We start from the raw sequence: 20,563 nt of genomic DNA on the forward strand, positions 1-20,563 counted from the left end.
CCAAATATGGAGCCCGTGGAGGGGAGCTAGCCTGGGGGCACCTGCCCAGGGATGGTGGGGTGGACTGGGCCAAGAGGGATGGGCTGATCAAAGCCTTTGCGCTGACGAAGAAACCAAAAAGAGCAAGCTGCAGGAAACATTAGCACATCTCCTACAGGGGATCTCCAAGGAACCCACAAGAAGGCCCCACAAAATCCACTGTCATACCTCTTCCAAGTCACTAGATCCCTAGGATGGAGATTTTTTTTTTTTTTTTTTTAATAACTTCAAACTTAGAGTTGCAAGAACAGTACAAAGGACCTCTCCCTTCCCCTTCCTGAACCATTTGGGAGTAAATTGCTGTAATTGAGGTAATGCTGACCCAATGCCCCACGGCCCCTGAATATGTTAGTGTGCATTTCCTACACAGAGGGATATTCTGGGACTTAACCACAATGCAACTATCAAAATGTGGAAAGTAATTTATTGGTTTCCTAGACCTGCCGTAACAAATTACTACAAGCTAGCTGACTTAAGACAACAGAGGTTTATTCTTTCACAGTTCTGGAGACCAAAAGTCTGAAATCAAGGTGTTGGCAGGGCAGCACGCCCTTCAGAGGTTCTAGTGGAGAGAGAATCCTCCGTTGATTTTTCTAGCTTCTAGTGTCTGTCAGCATTCCTCATGGCTCTATCACTCCAGACTCTGCCTCTCTCTTCACACAGCTCTCTCCTTCCGGCCATGTCTTCTCATCTCTCTCTTATAAGGACACTTGCCATTGGATTTAGAGCCCAAACCAGGTCATCCAGGATGACCTTATCTCAAAATCCTTAACTTAATTACAGCTGCAATGACCCTTTTTTCAAGTAACATTACATATATAGGTTCAGGGCCTTAGGACATGGATGTATCTTTTTGAGGGTCACCATTCAACCTACTACAATATTTTGTAGGGTCGTACTTAAAATAAAAAACTTATTAATCAGTGTTAAGTGTACAGTCCAGTGGTATTGAGTACATTCATATTGCTGTGCCAATCATTACCAGCATCCATCTCCAGAGCTCTTTTCATCTTGCAACACTGAAACTGTGTGTATCCATTAACAATAATTCCCCATACCCCTCTCCTCCTAACCCCTGGCAACCACTATCCACTTTCTAATTTTATGATTTTGACTATTCTAAGTATCTGACTGTAATTATATAGTACTTGCCTTTTTGTGACTAGTTTATTTCACTTAACATAATGTCCTCAAGGTTCATCCACTTTGTAGGATATATCAGAATTTCCTTTCTTTTTAAGAATGAATTGAATAGGGGCGCCTGGGTGGCTCAGTGGGTTAAAGCCTCTGCCTTCGGCTCAGGTCATGATCCCAGGGTCCTGGGATTGAGCCCCACACTGGGCTCTGTGCTCTGCAGGGAGCCTGCTTCCTCCTCTCTCTCTCTCTCTGCCTGCCTATCTGCTTACTTGTGATCTCTGCCTGTCAAATAAATAAATAAAATCTTAAAAAAAAAAAAAGAATGAATTGAATATTTTCCTTTCTTTTTCTTCTTTTCTTTTCTTTTTTCTTTCCTTCCTCCTTTCCTTTCCTTTCCTTTCCTTTCCTTTCCTTTCCTTTCCTTTCCTTTCCTTTTTAAAAGATTTTATTTATCGTGGAAACTGGCTGGCTCTGTTGTTAAGCGTCTGCCTTTGGCTCAGGTCATGATCCCAGGGTCCTTCTCTGTCTCCCACTCCCCCTGCTTGTGTTCCCTCTCTCACTGTCACTCTCTGTGTATTTGACACAGACAGAAAGAGTATGAGCTGGCGGAGCAGCAGGCAGAGGGAGAGAGAGAAGCAGGCTGTCTGCTCAGCAAGGAGCCTGACAGGGGGCTCGATCCCAGGACCCTGGGATCAGGACCCAAGCTGAAGGCAAATGCCCAACTGACTGAGCGACCCAGGTGCCCCTGAACTGTATGTATGTACTACATTTTGCTCATCTACTCATCTGTTGGTGGACCCTTGGGCTGCTTCCATGATTTAGCTATTATGAATAATGTTCTATAAACACAAGTGTACAAGTATCTTTTGGGGTGTGCTTTCAGTTCTTTTGAGTATATACAAAGGAGTATAATTTCCAGATCATATGGTAATTCTATTTTTAATTTTTAATTTTTTGAGGAACCTCGATACTAGTTTCCATGGTGGCTGCACCATTCACCATTCCCACCAACAGTGCACAAAGGTTGCAATTTCTCTATATCCTCCCCAGGTCTTGTTGCTTCCTGTTTTTGTTTTTATTTTGTTTTGTTTTGTTTTATTTTTGATAATGACCACCCCAACAGTTGTTAGGTGGTATCTCATTGTGCTTGGATCTACATTTCTCTGATAATTAGTGATGTTGAGCATTTTTTCATATACAGTTGTTTATTCAGGTCCTTTTTTCATTTTTGAATATTATTTTTCTGTTGAGTAGGGTGGCACTTTAAGACTATGTAAATGCCGTGTTTCTTACTAAACTTTTACCCTCCAGTTTTGGCATCCATTGATGTTTTCTGGCTGAATTATTACTAATTTTTTTGAATTATTGCTACTTATTTCTAATTTCATCACTCCTCCTGTATTTCTCATTTAGCTTTCCACTATATGGAAATGCCTTCTCCACTCCCCATTTGTTTGTGTATTTATTTATCTCATCATGGAATTTAGTGCATCTTATGGGCTATAATCTGTTATTGTCATTATTTATTTGAACGTCCCAATGGTTCCAGGTTTGGCTAGTGGGAGCCTTTTAAAAGTTTCTGTGTCCTAGTAACATGTCCCTATTATTCTTTGGGTAGTTTTTTAATTGCTGGCACAAGATTTTCAGGTTCATCTTAAACCTTTCCTGGCACTGCCCTGGAATCAACCATTTCTCCAAGAATACTTGGCTTCTTTTAGTGGAGAATGATATTTAGAAACCAAGATCTGGACACTCAGTGTGCTCCCAGGTCCTCTCAGTAGACAGAGCTAGGGAATATATGCATGCATATATAGACATACACATCTGTATTTCCATATCTATTCATGGATTTTAAGAATGATTGTTTCATAGACACCTCCAGGACCAGTCCAATATCATAGGGTTCATTCGAATTTGTAACACTGACAGCAAGATCCATTATGTATTACTTCTTTGATGAATGCCCCTTGTATGTGATTATTCTGTAGCTATTTCTGAGCCCTCTGTGTGGATGCCCTCCTCATCCCATCTGGACTCTGGCACTTCCTACCAGGGCTCACGCGTGACCTCTATACTCCATGTTGGGCTGCCCTTAGCAGCACCTGTTGCAAATGTCCCCATTGCCTCTCTTACTTCTAACGCTCCATGCCAGGTGCCACACAGACACCCTTCTTGGCCCATCTGAACTCTGAAAGTTCTCACAAGGCTACCATTGCTGTCTCTCTTATGGATGCCCTCATCATCTCAGCTCAGTGTTGCTATCCCAAGTCAGGCTGCCACTGCCGCTCCCTGACACAGACCTGTCCGATCCTGCCCAAGTTGGACAACATGGGCTGGCAGAAGCAGTCTTAAAGGAAGATTACCCAAAGCCTATGCAAATGACTCAGACAGGTCAACCATCTTCCACCCTGCTTCTTTCCTAACTCTGTCCTCCCCGTGGCCTCACTGATTAAACCTGAGTCAATGATTGTGCCTCCAGGCTGGTAAAGTCACGAATAACTTCCGAGATTTACTTACAAAATTCAGGTGAACCAATCAGATGCCTCTTCTTTTGGGAGGGGGGCGGGAATTGGAGTTGGAGATTGAGTGACCGGGAGGTTTGGCCATGGGGCAGAAGTTCAAAGAATATTGAGAGCTGTTAGGCTGAGAAAGGGGCCATGGCAGCCAGGTTGAAGCAGGTGGCAAATGAAGCAGAGGCTAATGGAGAGAGGAGAAAGGGGAGCAGGTGTGCTGAGAAAAGCAGGTATGGCAGAGACACGCTATCTCCGGGAGATCTTGGCCTGGCCTTCATTCCAGGCAGCGTGTCTGCTACAATTGCCATAATGCCAGTGGTCTCCCCAGAGATGGGCTGAGACGGGTCTATGTCCAACGTGGGCCAGGGATCCGGCCCCCCTTCAAAATAATATTCTTTAAATATTGTTAACATTTAATGTTACTTTCTTTTCTGATGCTAGAAATAAAGGATTTATTATATGCACTTATCACATGGGAGTTCCTGAACCAGACAACTTTGTTGGAAAATAGCAAATAATTTAAAACCCATATAATAAAATGGACTACGCATTAATTGGATCCTGAACTTTCAGTCGATTGTGATGGCTGACTTGAGGCACACATGAGTGTTGGTAGCTTTGCTTGCAGATTGGTAGACAAGCTGAAAAAAATCCTCCAATACATGTTTTCCTGTGTACATCTGTGGCTGGATTGGTGGTTCTATCTTGAGAGATTCTCAACATTATGTCTGCTGAGTGAAATGACGGAAGAACTTCTGAGGCTACTGACACATTTTGCCAAATTGCTTTAGACAAAATGAACAATGAGGGACTAGACTTTTAAAGATCAGTGATGGAAACCACTTAAAAATAGTTTTTAAAAAATCATACTCTTCCCCACCAGGAGTATATGAGAGTGTCCAGTAGCTCCACAGCTACTCTGTGGAGGGAACAAAGTTCTCAGCAATTGACAGTTTTGTAGGCAAACAAACAAACAAAACAACAAAAATCAACCCTCCACTCCCACCATGGCATTTAGTGGTTTGAATTTGATAATGCAGTAGTTTTAAGTTACTTGAATTTGCTTATTTACCTGTGAAATGGAGCACAATCTCTATCCTACCCTTGCCCCAAATCCGCCATCATGGGAGGAGAGATATTTTGGTTCCACTTACCGTATAGGAGCCCAATCCCTTACTTTTATTTAAAAAAAAAAAAATTCTGATTTTTCTAATTATCCTAAAGCTCATTGTGCAAGAAACAGTTCTGAAGTCTGTAAAATGAAAGATGAAAGCCCTATCTTCTTTTTTTCTATAAAGATTTTTTTTAAATTTATTTGACAGAGAGACAGAGCATGAGTTGAGACAGAGGGAGAGGAAGAGGAAGAAGCAGGCTCCTCGCTGAACAGGGAGCCTGACGTGGGGCTCTATCCCAGGACCCCAGGATCATGACCTGAGCCAAAGGCAGATCCTCTTCACTGATGGGGAGCCACCATGCACTCAAAAAACCTCTTTAAACACAGTTGGGCTCATACTATATATAGTGTTCTCTAAATTACTTTTCTTTCAAGCACTATTTTTATAGTCAGTATGTATAAAAATTTACATAGTATTTCACTGCAATTTAGAAACCTGTCACTAGTGGTGAATATTCAGATTGCTTTCAGTTTTTAAATAACTATAAACAATGTAACGATCATTTACACTGAAGTGAGGGCTCTGCAGTGATGTCCCTAGCCTTGCTTTCCTTGTTCCCTATCAGAGCCCTGGCATCTGGCACTGTGTGTGGCTCAGAGTGGAGCTGCAATTCATATCCTTTTTTTTTTTTTTAAAGATTTTATTTATTTATTTGACAGAGATCACAAGTAGGCAGAGAGGCAAGCAGAGAGAGAGGTGGAGGCAGGCTCCCCGCCGAGCAGAGAGCCTGACTCGGGGCTCGATCCCAGGACCCTGGGATCATGACTTGAGCTGAAGGCAGAAGCTTAACCCAATGAGCCACCCAGGTGCCCCAATTCTTATCTTTTGAATAAATGAGAGAAAGTATTTTGTGAACACTTTTGCAAATGTGTGTAGAATAAATTTCTCAGATGTAAAGTTGTGCTCTCTCTCCCCAGACCTGTCTCATCTTGAAGTATCTTAAGTGGACTTCTACTTACTGAAATCAGTACTTGTTTCAGCAGGAATTCTCCTTGGGTCAAACCCAACTGTCTAAAGGTCTATATTCACACCATGTCAACTTCACTTTTCACTTTATTAATTTTATACTTAACTGAGTTTCAAAGATATGCCTTTGTCAACGTTTGCAACAAGAAGCTGCATATGAAATCAATTAGGTTATTTATTATTAGAAGAATTTTGCTAACATCTCGATGGGCAGAGGCATGGCAAAACAATTCACAGAATAGAAAATATAAATATCCTGTAAACACATGAAAATGTAATTAATTCACTATTGGCTGGACCTTTATTAAATATCCACTACATGCCATGTGCTGCTCTAGGAAATAAGATATAATGTAATAAAAAATGAACACCACTGCTCTCAAAGGGACAGGGACCTCACGTTTCATGTCAAATGAAACTTATCAGTACTAAACACCTTTTTCTTTTACCTACAAACTTGTCAATTGACAAAAATTTTGTGAACTCTGCAAAGTAGTTGTGAGAGGAATACTTGTGTCTATACTCGGGGTGGGAACGGGCCATGATGCTCATATTCATCTAAATTTGTTTTTATTTTTGTATATTTTAAAAGTCTAGTCTTTTATTTTTCCTTTCATCTAAAGCAGTTTGGAAAGAAGTACCAAAGGCCTTCAAAATGTTTCTATCATTTCATCCGGTAAATCTAGTACTAAGAATTTATTAAGGAAATAATCATCAGCTCAGTCACACGTTTACATAGAAGACATTTATTACAGGATTTTTAAAATAGCAAAACATTGGAAGGAACCTAAATGTTTGGCAATAGGAACATAATTGTTTTATATCTCTACCTTTATCTGGAAAGAAATTCTCCAAAATTTTGGGATGATTATGGATGATTTTTACTTTGAGTTTTACACTTTTCTTCTTTTTCCAGATATTCATAGAGTGTGTCTGTGTGTGTTTGATTTTTAAAATTATGAAAACATTTAAGAAAGTTGTTAGGGGCATTGCTCTTTTCATTACTTTCTGCATGTACTTTATGTCTTTTATGAGAAATTTATTTCAGATATTATTTGCTTCCTATAGTACCTCCTTCTTTTGAATATAATCTTATCTATATACTGACCCTCTTCTTTTTCTTTTTGTTAAGAAAATTCAAGAGGCAGGGGCATCTGAGTGGTTTAGTTGGTTAAGCGGCTGCCTTTAGCTCAGGTCATGATCCCGGGGTCCTGGGTTGGAGTCCTGCCTGCATTGGGCTTCCTGCTCAGCAGGAAGTCTGCTTTGCTTCTCCCTATTCTTTACCCCCTTCCTAACTTGTACTCTCTTTCTCCCTCTCAAATAAATAAATAAAATCTTTAAAAAAAAATTCAAGAGGCAAATTTGAAACTTAAGGACTGCATCTATGTAGAGTCTGATTTTGGCATTCTATTCTTTTCTTAAGATCTAGTTTTCTGTATGTATATTTTCAAGTAGGGTGTATTTGTTCTAAGCCTTCTCAAACTCCTCACAAGTAAATGTAAAGACACGATGGTAGAACTCTCCTCTTTTCACCAAGAGATGCACTGGAACAAAAATCAGTAGTCTAGCAGGCTTAAGTAGACACGAAGACTTAAGCTCTACCCAGCCTTTCAAGGGGGGAAAGGTGGACCAATGGTTGTCATGAATAGCATTATCTTGTTCACAACCTGTACTAAATTGTTAATGTCTTCAGCAAGAAATCATCTTTCCCCCTTGCAGATCTCGACTTGCCCCTTTTGCAGAGCTGGTACAATAATGAACCTGAGGACGAGTCCAACAGGTTCTGTCTCAGTCCTTCAGGTTTGCCTAAACACAACCTCTTGACTTTAGGCTAGCATGGCTCCAGAAATTTTTATGTCCAGGTTGTTGATTCTTTCTTGAATCTTTTTGGCCTTCCTCCAGACACTATAGATGACATATCTGTAAATGCACGTATCTCATTTCCCCCTGCCTCCCTCCAGTCTCCTCAACATAGTCCAAGTCTGCAGCACCACCTCCCTCCTGCCCACTTTACTACCTCTATTTGCATGTATAAACACTTCCACTCACCTTGGAAAGTGTGGTTCCTGAAAATTCTTTCTTTTTTTTTTTTTTTAAAGATTTTTATTTATTTATTTGACAGAGATCACAAGTAGGCAGAGAGGCAGGCAGAGATGGGGGGGGGAAGCAGGCTCCCCTCTGAGCAGAGAGCCCGATGCGGGGCTCGATCCCAGGACCGTGAGATCATGACCTGAACCGAAGGCAGAGGCTTAACCCACTGAGCCACCCAGGCGCCCCTGAAAATTATTTCTGAGGTAATTATTTAAGGGTAAAGATTCACCTTAGAAAAATATAAAATAATTGGGTGAGGGATAAATCACCCCTTACTACTCTAGTTCCTAGATCCCCTTTGCATCCCAAACCTTGACCTTGGCCTTCCTCTCCCCACCACACTCCAAGGCATATCCATACTATTTTGAAGCATCGCCTGCCTTTCAGGAAAAAGTGGGTATGCCGAGCTGAAGGCAGGGATGAGATTAACATCTGTATATTCTTGTCTTGATGCAAAACACCATTATGGGTATTCCAAATCCTGTTAGTTGATACATGTCATTGAGAAACCTGTTTTATTTTTTTCTTCCCTCTTTGTAATGTCGAATTCTTGAAGTAGTTTTAGACTACACAGGCAGCCCTTAACCCTCAAACAGGTTAAGGTCCAACAAGTGACTTCATACATTGGTTTGAGTTTTCCCACAAAAGCCTTGTCTTGTGAGGTATTTGCCCCTGCCTAGTCATCTCATAATATGCCTGAAATACTATACATCTATGTAAAAAAAAAAAAAAAAATATATATATATATATATATAAAGCAATGCTGGAAATGAGTAAACCAGAAAAGGAATAGATTTGAATAAGACTTTAAAAAGTAAATACAGAAAGTTAATTTTTTCAAAAGAGGATTTACTTGGAAAATAATGACTAGGTAACCAGAGACACTTAACAGAGCTGGCAAAGAGAGGTCTGAGCATTCAGGGGCCATTGGCAAGGTCCTCTTATTCCTTTAGTTTTCCATTTTGAATATTTAAAGAAACCCAGAATTGTATTATGTGCAGTTGCACTTCAAAATATGACTTACATTTTTCTTGATACAGAAGCATCAATATCCCTACACTTAATGTGGGCCTGGTGTGGTTAGCCTTGGTAGAATTTTAAAGCTAATTTTCCAAAATGTATTGGATAAGAGGAAGAGGAAAGGGTCTGGCGAGAACTGACAAGGATTTCATGGGAAGTGAGGTCCCTAGGAGGAGAAGGGGGCAGGAGGACTGCAGGATTTGTCTGTGAGTCCCGAGGGGCCGTAAAGGAGCGGCAGAGCAAGAGCCTTAGAAGCTGGATTCTGGCTGTCATGCGTGTGACTGATGTGAAGGGCCATTGTTAACAGGGTTCACAGAGCCAAGGGATATGAAAAGGCAGTGACCTTTACTTTTTGAAAATTGAACCTAAGTCAAGAAGACCCATTTTGATTAATGGCCGATAAACTTTTTCCAGATGTTTTCAACTGCTCTTTGCCCAATTCAGTGATTTCTTTTCCAGTCACATTGGAGTAGTAGTATCTCCATCTCCGTTTGCTTCACAAATACCATCTAGGCATTCTCCTTCTGTGCTTTCCCTTGCCCCACTGTGTCCCGCACTGCTGCCGGATGGAAGGGGTTTTGTCTTCATGACAGACCTCAAATCTGGAGAGATCAGGTCTGGAGTGTGAGTGTATAGTGTGCAGTAGACCCATGGGGTGGCCTGGAGGGACTCCCGCCTTCTGATCTTATATCAGATATAGATATGCCTTATCTTGGCATGGGTGATGAGGTGATGAGACACCCCTAGTTACTTGTCAACATCGGTGTGTTTTGTAGAACTAGAACCCCTGGTTTTCAGTTGGACACAAATCCACTTTGAATAAAGACCACAATGGCCGCCAGCTGTGGTAGAAGACTTTACAGACTTTCAGGTTGTGTCCTTCTCTCTCCATTTTCTGTAGCTAGAATTCTGATATGCTAATATCAGACCTGGACATACGGGTGAGGATAACGCCCTAGGGATGGCAGCTCTGAGACAGAGAGTTTCCTGGACAACTTTGTGGGACAGATCAACTGTATCAGTCTTAGACTGCTTACTGCAGGCTGTTCTATGAGAGGAAGGATAGATTTTGGTTTGTGTAAGCCAGTGTAAATGTGAGTATTTGTTATAGTAGCTCAACTCATCGCCAATCTAGCACGTGGTGGAAGGAGGGGAGACAAATCAATGTAACTAGATATTATATATATGTAAAAACTTGAGCAGTAGGTACCCCAAACATGGGTAGATGCGGACTGTAAGGAAATTCCCAGAGGCAGCAATAGTGTCTCGATGTTAAAGCACATATAAAGCTGAGGCTTTAAAGAATGTATTAAAAGTACAGGATTTCTAGGTAATGCAACACCTGGAAATGCCCTGGGGATAAAAAACAATCGCTTATCACCATAATTCAATAAATGATTGAATGCATTCCCTGGAAGGAGTGATTAAAAATCCATCCCAATACTCTTTGGCTGACCTTAGGATCAATTTGAGGATTAGCATCCCACATTTGTGGAATTCAGATTTTAAGGAGGAAGGATTAATGAATGTGTTTTCTGAATATTTAAAAAAAATACAGCATAGAACAGAAAAATTCTTCAGTTAGGAAGAGAAAGCAGTGTCTGTACTTTGCAAGTTCACAGACATGTTTCAAAGCAAACAGACTGAACTCTGAGCTATACAAACAGCAGATGTGAAGGGTAGTAGTTCCACTAGATTTCCATCTCTGAGTCCACACACTTTATGAAGCGACTTTTGGTAGGCATTGAAGATGTGTGGAAGCAGAAGTTATCAGACTTTCATCATGCCTTTGGACTTCTACAGGAATTCTTGCTCCTTCTGAGAACACTAAGACATTGTCTACGTTATAGAAAGTTCAATTTCTCTAGGCAAAGATGAAGCACACCCTTTGCCTAGAATGGGAATATTATTTAATCAACTTAAATCATTAAAGCCACCTAAACCATGACTGATGTGAGGGTTTTGGCCAATGCCCTCGGATGGATTGGGGATGTGCCCAGCACCCTCCCACTCAGTATGCATCCGGAAGCTCTCCTTCCTTTCAGCCTGGAGAGAGGCTGTGTCTGGGGAGGGGTGCGGAGTCTGTGTTGTCTGGGAAGCGCAGGGATGCATATCAATCCCTCCGTTTGGCGGGTAGCACAGACACACTGCCCTTTTATCCCGTCACTATGCGGGCCTTTCCTGTCCAGGAAATAAAATTCTTTACAACATCGATGGTGTTCTTAGTTACAGTAACAGCTCATAGTAGTTTGTGAAATACTTAAGAATTACAAAGTCTGCAGGTTATTTGTTTTTACTTTGCCAGGAACCACATTTAGAGTGCAGATTTTAATCCTGGTGTTTGCCACATCCTTCTGACTAATCAACAAGTAGGTGTGGGACTTCTCTCCTGGACTCGTGACAAAGCAAACTCCCGAAGCTGGAAAATCTCTAGCTCTTTATTGGGGATAACGTCTGATACTACCACCATCCAAAGAGTCAATGATCTTTCTTGATCATACAGTGTTCTCTTCATGAATATATCTCTGTACACACTCTCTCCCTACCCTCCTGGTGTTTCAATAGCACTCTTAAGGTAATAAGTTCAGATTCTGAAGAACACTCCCAATTTAGGCAGATCTGCTAATACAGTATTTGTTTCTGTTCTTCATTTCATTTTGCCTTAGCCTGACCCGCGTACCAACCACATGTATGTTAAAATATTCCACTTCTCAGTTTTACCTTTGTATCAACTAACTTCACCAGCCTATAGCTTTTGGTCATGGCAGAAGCAAAATCCTATCCATCGTGACCAGGTCTCTCCCTTAGGATCAAGATGAGCTGTATCTCCCCCAATCTCTCCATGTCCCTTTAGACTTCTGTTTGTAGATCACAAACCACCAAGTTTGTTTGAATTACTGCTCTTTCTCTGTTCCTTCCAGGAACCTTGTAGCCCATCTGCCTTGAACAGCCCCTTATTTCTTATGGTCCCACTTGTTCTTCACAGTGTCTCTTTCACTCAGCACACATGCTTCTCGCTGTATTGACACACTCAAGCCTCACACTCATATGCCTACGTCCTCATGCACAGGAGCAAGCCGTGAATCAGCTTTTGCTTAGTATCACTGAGAAGATTGATCGACTGGTTTATTGATTGATTTTGCACTGTGAACATTTAAAATTCTAGTTTATATAGTATTACTCCTCTGCATGGAAATGGATAACACTTCACATTCACTGCAGAGCCCCCAACACCACCACTGGCACGTCTCCCACTCCTGCCTTCCATACTGGTCTCAGCCCCACTCACCAGCCTTCGAGGAGACGACCACAATGCTTCCATTGCTCTGCTTCAGCATGGGCAAAGCAGCAACGCTCAGGACCACGTAACTGAGGAAGTTGACTTCCATGCTTCTGCGCACGAGGTGGATATCACCACTAAATAGATTCATAGAAGTGTTGGTGATGTGGTTGAGAATAAGCATGTCTAGTCCCCCTGCAAGAGATGGCTGTGTTGAGAGAAACCATCCGGGGGGATACCTTTCCTCCCATTCTCCCCCTCCCCAAAGCTCCCTGGTGACCCTTAGAACAGAGTCCAGAAGAGGAGGGAGGAGAAGCGGCCTCACCCATGAGCTTTCCAGCTTGGGCAACAAATTGCTCTGCAAAGGTCATGTTCTCCATGGAGCCAGCAATGTAGTGTGCAGAGGCTGCTCCAAGCTCCAGGCAGTGGGATACCACCTGCGGGGACATAGCAGCGATGGTGTCAGTCTTGGCTGCAGACTTTGGGGGCAATCTCTGAAGTAATGGGGGTTTAAATGGGAAGTTGCTCACAACCCTGTTTTGGTAAGAATGGTAGGGATATATGTGCACGAGTGTGAGTTCAGTGAGTGTGTGCGTTGCTAAGTGCCACCCGACACAATCTTGGCCCTCTGTCGGAAGTATTTCAGCGATGGTGTAAGTAAAGAAATCATCACTGTGCTGGAGTTTAAGTTCGTGACTTGTGCTTATGAGTTTCTGTGAATAGATGTATGTGAATCCATTCTTGGTGTGGATGCTAGTCTCCGTGTGAGTAGCCCTAAGTTTGTGAATGTTTATATCCTTGGGTAAGTCTGAGTATATGAGAAAGCATGTGTCTGAGAGTCTGAATGGGGATGAGAATATGAATTCATGAGTAGGTACTAGAATTTTGGTCTCTGAACACTTATCTATATATCCATGATCCCAAATGTAAATGTGTGTGCATAAGCATGTCTGTGAGAATAGATACATAAGTAGGTAGATAGATAGAGAGAGAGAGATGTGTTTGTGTGTGTGCATTGGAATCAAAGCTTAAATGCATTCTCTTTATATTCCTGTGGGTGTTTGAACCTGTGTATGTGTATGTTTGTTTGTAGGTGTGTCTGGCTGTGCCAGTTTCTGTGTGTTGGCATGTATATGTGACATGTGTCCGTGGGTGCAGAACCCTCACCTTCTTTAGTGTTTCTTTAGACCTTGCTGTCACCACCACATGGGCTCCCATCTTTGCCAGATGATAGGCCATCTGTTCTCCAATCCCCTTGCTGGCCCCTGTGACAATCACTTTCTTTCCTTGGAGCATCTCTGTGAAACCCAAAAGGAAGTGAGGGCCATACCCAAGCCAGCAGCAGTCTTCCTTCCACTCTGGATGTGGACAACCTTACCTCAACGTCTAAAGATTATGAGCCCAGACCAACTTTTCTCAAACTGCAAAATCAATGAAGGAACAGTTCAAGTTTTTCATAAACATGCTCTGAAACGGAGGCTTAGCTTGATTGCTCAAAACAAGCCTTCTTGCTGTCCTTCTTACAAATGTCCATAGACGGAGGCTTCAGCTAAGACACTGGAGTTCCAGACATTTCTGGACTACCCAATTTTACTCAATTGAAATAAGACTCAAAAAGTCATCAAAACACATGTGCTCATAGAAATTCCAGGGATTTTCCCCTCACTACTATTTAGTCATCAACTCCAGAGTCCTTTCTGGTCTTCCACTTATCAGTCCCTCCTTAGAGCCCGATTATCTGCCTGTGCTGTAAATTTTGGAATTACCCTCATTTTTTGTAGGGAATCTGAAATTGCTTTCCATGAAGGGTGCCAAATAAAGCATGGACTATTTGGCAGTCTGTTGGTGACATGCTTACCCCTCCCCACACTGCTGTTATCCATATCCTCCCATGTCTGGAAGACATAGAAATACAGTCCCACCTCAGGGTTCCTCTTGTTCAGCAACTTTGGGGTTCAGGAACTCATCCTGATCCTCAGAAACCCTCCAGCCACCCCTGTGTTTTTTATCTACTCCTCCCACATTAGATACATTGGTACTTACCTGGTCTGAATTCCTCATTCGCGGAATAATAGTAGTAGGCCAAGAAGAACCCCAGAATGGGGGGGAGATATTTTTTCATGAAAGCCATCAGACAGATACCTGGCCCGAGGAGCCCTGTAGGACACACAGAGAGAACCTACAGAGCTTTCTACAACCTCCTAGGCAGGCAGCAGCCTCCGAATTGTGACATCAGGGACGGGGGAGGCTGGAGTCGTCTCCGGCAGTGCTAGCCAATTTCCCTGTCAGAGCCGTGATTGGCTTTGGGTGGGTTCCCATTCGTCCCTGGCAGCCTGTGTGGTGGATTTCATAATGGACAATGTTTACTCCATTTCATTGAGCAAGAAGAGACTTCCAGATGGCCAAGCTCATGACTGTACAGAACTGGATTCCTGAACATCCCTACCCAGGGCCCATCTTCCTCTTAACACCATTTATGCCAAGAATCAACGGCTTTTCAAAAGTAGTATGTCAAAGGCAGAGAGAAAGTGTGTGCGGGGCTTCTGGGGAAATGTGAGTAATAGCAAATTCAAGCCAAATTCAAGCCCAATCTCACTCTTGGCCCCACCTCCCAGTCGGAAGCAATTAAAAATAACAGCACAAAACAGAAAAATAAGCTTAAGAAAAAAAATGTGCACATCTTGGGGGGGGGGGAAGCAAACAAGTCCTATAAGCCCCACACTCAAGTTCAATGAACAAGTATTACAACATCAAAGGGGAATGCAAGCCAGCCAGAACCCAGATGGCGGGAAACCCACGACCGGTTCAGGACTCTCAGGCAAGTGCAACGGAACGTACACTTATTACTTTAACAGCAAATAAAAGAAGAAATAACGAGTGCCAAAAACCAAAACAAAACAAAACAAAAAGGCACTACGCTATTAAATTGGGTCTTGTAAATGTTACAGAGGAACAATATACATGAAGATGTAAGGAAGAGGGGATCTGGCCCAGGAGCAAACAGAACTGGCACCGTTGAAGCAGAATTAGTCTGCAAAGCCCACATCCAGCTAAAGACTGATCTAGTAACAATCAAAGGGCCAGAGGGGGAAACCCTAGTAATTTAGAATTATAGAAATAACCACAGAAATATAGAAATAACCACTTTGGTATGTTTGTAGCAAGAATTCAGTAAGCAACTATCCTCCAAAAAGAGAATTTAAGATATATTATTGTTAAGTTTTTCAACTTCAAACCAACTAACCAACCATAAAAATTCCCCCATCACAGAGCAAATATAGAATTCTTCAAATTATAATTAGAGTTGAGAAAACCATGGTAGTGTTAGGATAAGAATGGGTACCCGCGTTTTGGGAGGAAGAATATGGGTTAAGGGTGGGGATCAGGGGATTCACACAAGATTAAGAGAAAGTGAGTTATAACCCCAAGTACAGTGTATGGAAACATGCACTGAGTTTTCACTTCAGAGTAAGGGAAAATAATTTAAGACCCAGAGGAGATGAAATAATTTGTCAACAAAGGCTCACAGCTGTGAAGTTCACTTCCTGAAAACAATGGAGATTTGACAACTGTTGAGGGCTAGCTAGAGCTCAAGGTTTATGGAGGACAAAATAGAAAAGAAAAAAAAGAAAGAAAATTCAAGTGGGAAATTACATTATATCCTGACAGAACTATAAGATATATATGCATAATTTTATAAAGGGCTTTATGCTGCCAAGACATGTTACAGACTAGACTCCATTTTCTTCTCCAGACGGAAGGAAATTTAAAGTTGTACTTTCTTAGTACTATCCTATTAATAGCAAAATTATAGAAAACAATGAAAAGTTACTTTAAAATATGATGCTGCTGAAATGGTGAGAAAGATAGACAGAGGGGTGCCTGGGTGGCTCAGTGTGGGTAAGCCTCTGCCTTTGGCTCAGGTCATGATCTCAGGGTCCCGAGATGGAGCCCCATGTCTGGCTCTCTGCTAAGCAGGGAGCCTGCTTCCCCCCCGCCCCCCTGCCTGCCTCTCTGCCTACTTGTGATCTCTCTCTGTCAAATAAATAAATAAAATTTAAAAAAAAAGAGAGAAAGTTGGACTGACGAGGGAAGTTTATTTTCTGATTAAAAAAAAAAAAAAAGGACTTTGGAGTGCCTGGGTGGCTCAGTCATTGGGCATCTGCCTTTGGCTCAGGTCATGATCCCAGGGTCCTGGGATCCAGCTCTGCCTCAGTGAGAACCCTGCTTCTCCCTCTCCCACTCCCCCTGCGGTCTTCCCTATCTCACTGTCTTTGTCTGTGGAATAAATAAATAAAATCTTAAAAAAAAAAAAGACTTTAAGATGCACTACAAGAAAGCATATTTAAGGAAAGCAAAAGTAAAGATAAAAGATAAAACTGCAGGGCGCTTGGGTGGCTCAGTTGGTTAAGCAACTGTCTTCAGCTCAGGTCAGGATCTTGGAGTCCTGGAATCGAGTCCCGCATCGGGCTCCCAGCTCCATGGGGAGTCTGCTTCTCTCTCTGACCTTCTCACCTCTCATGCTCTCTCTCAAATAAATAAATAAAGTCTTTTTTTTTTCAATAAAGATAAAACTGCAGGTGATAGAACATAAAACAAATCCATCAACTATTGCTGATTTTTGGCTGAACTAAAAAATGAAGTCCACATTGTGCTGCTCAAAAGACCCACGTAGATATAAACAGGCACAAAAGAAAACACAGTTTAATAATTAGTTATTCTGCTAGAGAATAAGGATACAGAGAAAGCATTCAATAAAGTAATTTTCATGAACTAGATGAAACAGGTTTTTGTTTGTTTGTTTGTTTTGTTTGTTTGTTTTTTAGATGAAACAGTTTTTATCCGGTAAAATGCATTTGTGAGAAACGAGGACACCATGTAACGGTAGATGATATATGAAGTCTTAGCAGTTCTCCAAATTTTGGGTCTTGGAATCCTTTTACAATCTTTAAAAATTACCGAGGCTCTCCATTTTTGTCTAGAGGCAGACCTTGGAGATACTACAGGTTCAATTCCAGACCCCCACCAAAAAGCAAGTATTACAATCAAGTGAGTCCAATGAGGTTTTTGGTTTCCCAGTACATGTAAAAGCTATGTTTACACTGTACCGTAATCTATTTAGCGTGCAATAGCATGACATCTTTAAAATATCTATACTTTAATTAAGTTCTTTATTGCAAAAAATGCTAACCATCCTCTGCGTTTTTCGCTAGTTTTCATCTTTTTTGCTGGTGGAGGGTCTTCCCTCAATGCGGATGGCCGCCGAGGGGTCAGGGTGGTAGTTGCTGGCGGTTGGCTGTGGCAATTTCTTCAAATAAGACAACTGTGAAGTTCGTCACGTTGATCGTTCCTCTTCTTGTGAATGACTTCTCTGTAGCACATAATACTACAGAAGGAAGTAGAACTTCCTTCAAAACTTGGTAGTCAAGACTCCGAAACCCTGCTGCTGCTTTGTCAACTAAGTTTATTTGTTGTTATTTCAAAGATCTTCACGGCACCGGGAATAGATTGCTTCTTAGGAGACCACTTTCTTTGCTCCCACATAACGAGCAACTCTTCCTCCATTAAGTATCCTCCTGAGATTGAAGCAGTTCACCCAGCCCTTCAGGCTCCACTGCTAATTCTGGTTCTCTTGCTGTTTCCACCACATCTGTTGTTACTTCCTCCACTAAAGTCTTGAACGCCTCAAAGTCATCCATGAGTGTCAGAATCGCCTTCTTCCAAATTCCTGTTAGTGTTAATATTTGAACCTCTCTCCATGAATCATGAGTGTTCTGAATGGTACTAGAATGGGGAGTTCTTTCCAGGAGGCTTTCAATTGACTTTGCCTAGATTCATCAGAGAAATCATTATCTGTGGCACTTATAACTTTGTGAAATGTATTTCTTTAAAAAATTATTTATTTAAGAGAGAGAGGGGGAGAGAGACAGAGACAGCATGGGCAGGGGGAGGGACAGAGGGAAAGGGAGAAGCAGGGAGCCCAATGTGGGGCTTGATTCTAGGACCCTACGATCATGATCTGAGCCGAAGGCAGATGCTTAAACAGACTGAGCCACCTAGGTATCCCAAAATGTATTTCTTAAATAAAAACACTTGAAGGTCAAAATTACTCCTTGATCCACGGGCTGCAGAATGGATGTCGTGTTAGCAAGCATGAAAACAGCATTAATCGAATTCTATGTCTCTATCAGAGCCCCTTGGGTGACAAGGTGTATTGTCAACGGACAGTAAGATTTTGAAAATCATTTCTTTTTTCTGAGTAGGAGGTTGCAACAGTGGACTTGAAATATTCTGTAAGTGGGTGGGCTGTCCTCCAGGCTTTGTTGTCCTGTCACCGGAGCACAGGCACAGTAGATTTAGCATCATTCTTAAGGACCCTAGGATTTTCAGAGTGGTAAATGAGCACTGGCTTCATCTTCAAGTCGCCAGCTGCATTAGCCCTTAACAAAAGAGTTAGCTTGTCCTTCGAAGCTTTGAAGCCAGGCATTGACTTTTCCTCTTTAGCTATGAAAGTCCTTAGGTGGAATCTATCTCTTCAGATAGAAAGCTGTTTTGTCTACACAGAAATCTGTTGTTTACTGTAGCCATCAGTAATTATCCTAGCTCAGTCTTCTGGGTAACTTGCTGCTTCCCCTTGAACTTTTAGGTTATAGAGATGGCTTCTTTCCTTAAACTTCATGAACTAACCTCTGCCTCTTCTGCAGCTTCCTCACCTCTCAGCCTTCATGGAATTGAAGAGTTTGAACTTCCATCCGGACCACTCATATCAGTAATAAGGCCGTTTCACTTTCTTAAGCAGCACCGTTCATTTCCTTCAAGAACTTTTCCTTTGAATTCACAACGGGACCAGCTGGCACGAGAACACCAGCTTTCAGCCTACCTTGGCTTTTGACTCACCTTCTTCACTAAGGTTAATCATTTCTAGCTTTTGATTTAGAGTGAGAGATGTGTAACTTTTCCTTTCACTTTTTCCTTTCACCTGAAAGGCCACTGTGGGGTGATTTGTTGGCCTAATTTCAATATTGTGTCTAAGGGAATAGGGTGGCCTGAGGGAAGGGAGAGAGATGAGGAAACAGCCAGTTGGTGAGGTGTCGGAACACTATTTATTAATTTCACCATCCTACATAGGCACAGTGTGTGGAGCCCCAAAACAGTTACAATAGTAACATGGAAGATCAGTTATCATAGACCACAATAAATATAATAATGAAAAAGTCTGAAACATTGTGAGAATTGTCCAAGTGTAACACAGAGACACAAAGTGAGCAATGTTGCTGGTAGACTTGCTTGATCCGGGGTTGATATAAACCTTCAGTTTATAAAAACACAATATCTAAAAATATAACACAACACAACACAACACAACACAGTACCTGCAAAGCAAATAAAGCAAAATGCAATAAGATGAAGTGTGCCTATATGTGGTTTTACTATTGATATTGATATATTAGAAATTGGGTCTGAGGGGGCACCTGGCTGGCTCAGTTGGTAGAGCATGTGACTTTTGATCTTGGGGTTGTGAGTTCAAGCCCCATGTTGGGTGTAGAGATTACTTAAACTTTTTTTTTTTTTTTTTTAATTACTGGAGGCTCCTTTAAAAGAAATTAGGACTGAGATTTTTTTTTTTTTAAAGTAAGCTCTGTGCCTAATATGGGGCTTGAACTCATAACCCTGAGATCAAGTATTCCATGCTCTACCAACTGAACTAGCCAGTCACCCAAGACTGAGAACTTTTTTCAACTCAAGAATATATAAGTGTACATGTATTATGCTTTGTATTATCACACATCCTGTAGCTTCTAGAAAACTTATGAAAGAATAAGAAAAAAAGCAAATGATGTCTTAACATATTATGAAAATAGTGGACCTTTCAAATCCCCAAAAGGGTCTCAGAGATGCATTACTGCCACACTTTGAACAGATTATGTAATAAACATTGATCCAAGGTATGTCCATATCTTCATGCCTGGTTCTCTTATTAGCTTATAAGCTCCTGGAGGATGTGGACTGGATCTTTTTGTCTTTGTTTCTTTCCATCTCCCCCTAACCCTGCTCCAAAATAGACATTCAATGAACTTTGCTGTTTTAGTATATCTGAGATGCTGCAGCAATGAGAAAATTGCTGTATTTCTGCAGCCTGATTTATCCAGGGAAATCACTGGGACTCAGCATTCTGGTTAGAATCTTTAGCCCCACTCCCTACTCCTTTTCTAGTGGTTCTCAACAAAATAACAATAAATAAATAAATAAAACAAAAGGAAATATGAATGTTTCACCTAGCAATTGTTTGGAGTCCTGTTTTCCCCATTCAAGTAAAATTCCTTTCACTGCCATGGCAACGA

The 20,563-nt window shown here is 41.6% G+C and overlaps 1 protein-coding gene across 3 annotated transcripts in view; it reads right to left on the minus strand.

Moving 5' to 3' along the window:
- The window catches only part of HSD11B1 (hydroxysteroid 11-beta dehydrogenase 1), a 63,325-nt gene that overhangs the window by 13,103 nt on the left and 29,659 nt on the right, over positions 1-20,563 (minus strand). For all 3 annotated transcript variants that reach the window (XM_032878119.1, XM_032878120.1, XM_032878118.1), the window contains exons 2-5: positions 14,265-14,378; positions 13,389-13,519; positions 12,547-12,658; positions 12,231-12,416 (exon numbers count right to left, since the gene is read on the minus strand). In XM_032878119.1, coding sequence (XP_032734010.1) covers positions 12,231-12,416; positions 12,547-12,658; positions 13,389-13,519; positions 14,265-14,352 — 517 coding nt within the window. In that variant the 5' untranslated portion in view covers positions 14,353-14,378. The remainder of the gene's footprint in view (positions 1-12,230; positions 12,417-12,546; positions 12,659-13,388; positions 13,520-14,264; positions 14,379-20,563) is intronic.

Source organism: Lontra canadensis, unplaced genomic scaffold (assembly GCF_010015895.1).
Source record: "Lontra canadensis isolate GAN:19392208 unplaced genomic scaffold, GSC_riverotter_1.0 scaffold63, whole genome shotgun sequence".
NCBI lineage: Eukaryota > Metazoa > Chordata > Mammalia > Carnivora > Mustelidae > Lontra > Lontra canadensis.